At 37.8% G+C, this 5835-nt stretch overlaps 1 protein-coding gene across 1 annotated transcript in view; it reads left to right on the top strand.

The window, feature by feature from the left end:
• The window catches only part of aldh1a3 (aldehyde dehydrogenase 1 family, member A3), a 28018-nt gene that overhangs the window by 8831 nt on the left and 13352 nt on the right, over window positions 1–5835 (top strand). Inside the window, exon 5 of the mRNA XM_035652388.1 lies at window positions 4987–5048. Within this exon, the coding sequence (XP_035508281.1) occupies window positions 4987–5048 (62 nt within the window). The remainder of the gene's footprint in view (window positions 1–4986; window positions 5049–5835) is intronic.

Raw genomic sequence — 5835 nt, 5'->3', positions numbered from 1 at the left:
AAGCTTTATGGGAACAGAGGGGACTTCCTGACTGTTCAGATATCTTAGGTGTATAGTTTTAGTAGACTTCAGTTACAAAAACAGATTTGTCTAAAGGATGTCATATGTTGCTGGTTTGTACCTACCACAAATAATTAACACCCATAAGTATACTATCAAGACACCTTTTTCTTCCACTAGATTCCTAACCATACCAGTCTGCCACCTCGCCGTGTGTGTCTAGCTGGATAGATCTCCGTTCATTATTATATACCAGCACATTTTAGGCTAGGTATCTTATTCAAGATATATGGACTGATGTAATAACCACATTACCGGGCCCCCTGTAGGTGAGACGCACTTCCGAGATCAAAGAATCAATAACTTAGCATTACGAGATCTTGGCTTTGAAACTCCGAGATCTCACGACCTTTTGAAACTCGCAATCACGCCCGCACAGATCGTCTCGTGGTGGTGCGCCGACCTCCTCTCCGACGGATCTAGGTCGGCAACTTCATTTTTTAAAAACCATGATTCGAAGTCGTTCTACTGCTCTAGGGCCTCACAAGATCATCCCACCATTGCCACATACCACCACACTAATGAACAGCTACACCCCGCTATATACAGCATATCTCATTAATTTCAATAGCCATTTTTTTATTAGAACAGATATCGTATGTATTCATGCTAGATGACTTATTAGCTGCATTCTCACTCACCGAGTAAAAGAAATCTTATAAACAGTTTCATGGTTTTGGTCAGTCTAGACAGATGCTTCACACTTCTACCTTAGATTAATCCTTTCTACAACACCGTTGTTCATCCTCAATTCCTCTTTTTGCATTTGTATTACAATATCTTCTGAATTTACTAAATTTTAAAATAAAATAATTCTCTGTGAAATTTGAAGATTCTGAGAACTGTGTCATAAATTAATAACAATCTTTGTTTTAGGCAATCATCTTCTGTCATGGGACCACTGTCATTGTTAATATTGTGCTCAGTAGGATTACTCCTGGCAATAGTATAACACATGCAAACAAAAGATTTAAAAGGGATACATCGTACTGAGGAGGTGTGGACTACTCACCAACGGTCACAACATTTCTAGTCTATTTTACCTCATATTTATTTGCAGCTCCCCGTTACTGTATTACTTAATTTTATCTCTGGTTCATTAAGATCAAGTGACTCAGTAATTAGATCTGTCTTCTGTTTTTTCATTGACAGCTGTTGAGACAAGGATTTTGTTGCAAGTCCTTGGATTCGCCTTCAATGGCCACTGCTTCCTCCTCAAATCGGACCTCAGGAAAACTGGCATTGAGGCTCAGAATAAGCGTGCCGGCAGAGAAGGAGGGGAACCTAGTGGTCATACCACAACATTGGAAGAGCAAAGCTTGTAGTCTCTAAAAACTTGGCTATGGTACGTGCACAGCGAGTGCACGTTCCTATGTGGAGTTTAAATTCAGGAACTGGATAAGAACTAAATACTTTTATTAAGATAAAAGTAGAATAAGAGTAATGTTTATCAAACCAGCAGATTCACCTATATATTCTAAATATTATATCTCAATGTAAACAAATCTAAAATGTCAAGTAATAAAGGTATTTAAATGCAAATACTAACAGTCATTCATCTGTCCTTTGTCAGCTGTGCTATATAATACTATAGTATATATATAATATATCAGAAAGAGGATAGATTAGAAGAAAGAATCTTTTCTGCAAATTAAGGAAACGTGTCTCTGAGTTTATGCATTTCATATTGTGGATGAAGCTGAGTTTTTACAAGCTGGAACCCAAGGATGTCACATAACTGCAATTACCACTTTCGACCACAGTAGTGATGTGGGTGGTGGTGATTGTCCTGTGTGGTCCATGGTGAAATGCTCCTTAAGCCCCCCGCAGCAAGGCTTGGTTACAACAAGAGGTGGCGCCAAGCATTCAATCACTGGAGGGGGGGAGTTACAGGGAAGTTTCTTTCCACATCCTTCTACCTGCAGGTAAGCTTTACCATAGCCTATTAATTTATTAATTTAATCATTAATTAAACCTCGCGTCCTGCAGTGGGTAACTTTTTTTATACAATGGTTTGCTGTCATATTTACCAATTACCACTGAGAAAGCTATAAAGACGCTTTGGGTTTGAGGCTTTAAGATAGTTGATTGTTGAGTGTCATTCACAGGGTCCCAAAGCATCTGTATTTGACGACCTTGGAATAAGATTCAAATTTCAATTATCTTTTGTTGGCTCTGACTGGTTGTTTAAGTTCAGGCCTGGTGGATTCTTACAGATGCCATTAGGAACCGGATTTTTACACAGAGTATCCGTCTCTTTACTACCTATAGGATATAGTGAAAGTTTCAGCAAATATGACAAAAAGTTATTTTTATGAAAATGACCTACTGCAGCTTTAAATGACTGATATTCAACTAGTCATCAAGTGTGTTATACTTTTAGTATACTTCTTCCAGCAGTCCCCCTTTTTTTGTTTATGACTCCACCAGTTCCGTGGGATATTCCAGTGTGCGTCAGTTAGGCCTGGGGCTGCCCCTCTGAATCTTGTGTTACATGCTGATAGCAGCCCCCACCCCCACCCCAACACTTTTGTACAAGGACGATTCCTGCTGACTTCCCCGTTGAGTGAGCGCAACCTTCAGTGGGCTACAATTGAACATGGACTCTCCCAGTGACTCAAAGATAAAGGCAGCTGGAGATGAGTCCTGTCGTGGGGGAGTCTCCCAGTCTGTGATCAGTCACACGGGAAATTAGAGAAGGTCAGGGTGTGGATAGCACATCGTTTGTTGCCTGGGTCTAGAACTTTGAATCTTCCCACTGGCACTACGGATGAAACTAACTATTATTTTCATTATCAGTTAATTTGCTGATTATTTTTATGATTATTCGATAAAATGTCAGAAAATTGTGAGCAATGTTCTCAGAGCCCAAAGTGAAATCTTGAAATTGCTTCTTTTGTCAAACCAACAGTCCAAAAGACTCTTCCTTTATCATCATTAATGACAAAGATAACAGAAAAGCCTTGAATTTTCACTCATCGTTGCAGATCTACTCCACACCAAGCTGAATTCTGTTAAAAATCAGTTTTATGATGTGTCATCGATATAGTTAAAGCTCCTACAAGAAAATCTTGTGTTGATTCTGGCGGCCCCTATGGACAAATGCAGTAGTGTTTCCACCACCTCATTTCATTGATTCAGGGAAAATCTGAACAAATTCGACCCAGTGGCTGACTTTATAATGACATCACCTGACCACCTTCATCCATCACAATGGCCACTAGAGGGCTTTGTCACTTGAACGTTAACAAACAGAATATCATTTTAGTATACTCAAAGGACCAGTGTGTAGGATTTTAGTGGGATGTAGTACTGAAGATGCACATTGCAACCAACAAATAAGCCCTTCTGTTCCAAGCATGTAGAAAAAAACTAAGATGGCTGCGAAACTTGTAAAAAGCACGAGAGGCCCTATCTGGAACAAGAGTTTGGTTTGTCCATTCTGGGCTACCGTAGAAAAATTGCAGTTCAACATGTCAGACTCTGTAGAAGAGGACCCGCTTCCTTAGTAGATACAAACAGCTCATTCTAAGGTAACAAAGACACAATTATTCTAATGATTATACACTAAAGAAATACCTTCTTGCAAATAGATCCTCTTTAATGTTACACACTGGACCTTTAAACTAACCCCACAAATCTGTTTTTTGTTGACCTCAAGTGGTTCAGCTTCTCACCTTGCTGCAGTGATGTACAAGTGTACTCCAGGACTCAGTGACATTAACATTGACTGTGGTTAAAGGTGCAAAATAGCACACTTCTAACCAAACCCAACCACACCCATCAATGATGCTGAGAGGACAGTGAAACACTGCTGTTCAGTCTGGTGTTGAGTTACTATTTAAACCACATGAAAGGTATTTCCACACCAGTCTAAATTTACATGTGAGAAATTTGTTAGCCTTGTGTTTCCATTACTTCTTTAACACCAAAGAGGTCATTTTGTGCAATGGAAAAAAAAAACCTTTTAGAGTTGGGTGGTTTGTTTGCAGTCAGAAATGTTTGATTTTGTTAGAACGTTAGCCACATTCTATAGCCAGTGTCTGGTTTGTCCGTTCTGGGCTACAGTAGAAACATGGCGGTTCAACATGAACTCCACAAAAGGCGACCCACAGCATATGTAGATCAAAACAGCTCATTCTAAGGAAACAAAAACACAATGATTCCTATATTCAGGTGAGTAAACACTAATAAAAAAAACATACCTATGAATATTATATTCCATTTCTGACAATAGATCCTCCTCAATGTTACACTCTAAACCTTTAAATGACCTTTAGTGATTGAGGCAACTGAATCTACATTTTATTAAGTGTGTGATCTGAGTCATCAGCACAGGCTGCAGTCACAGTAACAACAAAAGCAGTCAAATTAAAGTGAATGACAGGAACAGCAAGGAGTTAGCACTCAATATACAACAGTGAAAAAATGAAAATATAATGATCCGAACTTAACATCCCATCATAAAAGCAAAATATTGCCACTGCTGCTAAAAAACATAAAAAATAATAATAAATAAATAAAAATTCTAAATCATGTCAAAATTATTTTCTTGTTTTGAGAAATGTATTTGCTTTTTTGCTGCTTTTTTTCAAATTAAAATATGTATAATTTCTAAATTTGTATGCTTACATCACCAAGTTGGTCATAAAAAAGTGTCTGTTTGTTATAATGATAGCAATAAACAATATGTTGATTCTAACCTGTAATTCTAGTTATATACTTGTAAAACATAGTTATGCAAACAAAGTTCTGTTTTGACCTTGGATGACTTAGTCCAATTTAAAAAAAATTACTCCAGGTCCACTTACCAGCATCTATCTGTGAAAAAAAAAGGTAAATATTGGTGCTGTATAAATATGAACCTCCACCTATAGCACAGTGATCAAGCTGATTGTGCTGTTTCTATTTTTTTTTTTTTTACAGATGGAAGCTTCATGTGTTTAACCAAACATGAGCCTGTTGGCGTATGTGGAGCCATCATTCCAGTAAGTCCAGAGGGGATCTGGTTTGAATTTATGAGCAATAATGTTGCTAGGAATAAGAATTCTTATTACTGTTCGTATTACTTTGGCTTGGTGTGAAAAGGACTTCTGCAAAACACACACATACACACTGGGGTGCATAAATACAAATAAAACAACACATAACGTTGTTGTTTATATATTGTTACTGTGTGTGTGTGACCATTAGGTTGAAATAGAATCTGTTCTTAATAAGCCTTCACACACAATATCTTATATGAGGATATAGAGTCCAACACACTGTTCTGTATGTATAGTGGTATACTGTAAGGTTCTGCTGTAGTCTGGCTTACTTTAAATCTACACCCTGATAATGATCACTATTCATGTGTTTTAAGTGTGGCATCAGAGAGTTGAAGATTTGCTCTGACATTCAAGAACATTCTGCTTGTTTGCTGTCAGAGAATATGGATATCAGTTTCATCTACTTGGATCAGTACAGAGATACTGTAGCCACCATCTCAGTCACATGACTCCCTGGGACCCAGAAAAACATTTTGGCACATCCATTCCAAAAGACAGCTGTTAAAGTATAAAAAAGGAATTCCAGATCATGACATATATACTGTACATCTCTTTAAACTTTTTTGAGTGAGCAGCTCTCATTAGGATGTTTGGGCCACTGGGTTCATTATCTGTAGGAAAAATAGAGAATTTAAAGCTGCAGTGGGTAGCTGGGTAAATAACCTATTGAGAAACTTTTACTATATCCTGACAGTAGTACATAACACAGATAATCTGTGAAAAAATC

The sequence above is a fragment of the Morone saxatilis genome, unplaced genomic scaffold (assembly GCF_004916995.1).
Source record: "Morone saxatilis isolate NCDOM2014 unplaced genomic scaffold, NCSU_SB_2.0 Contig11, whole genome shotgun sequence".
NCBI classification, from domain to species: domain Eukaryota; kingdom Metazoa; phylum Chordata; class Actinopteri; family Moronidae; genus Morone; species Morone saxatilis.
The sequence above is the reverse complement of the archived record's forward strand: the minus strand, read 5'-3'. Positions and strand labels throughout refer to the sequence as shown.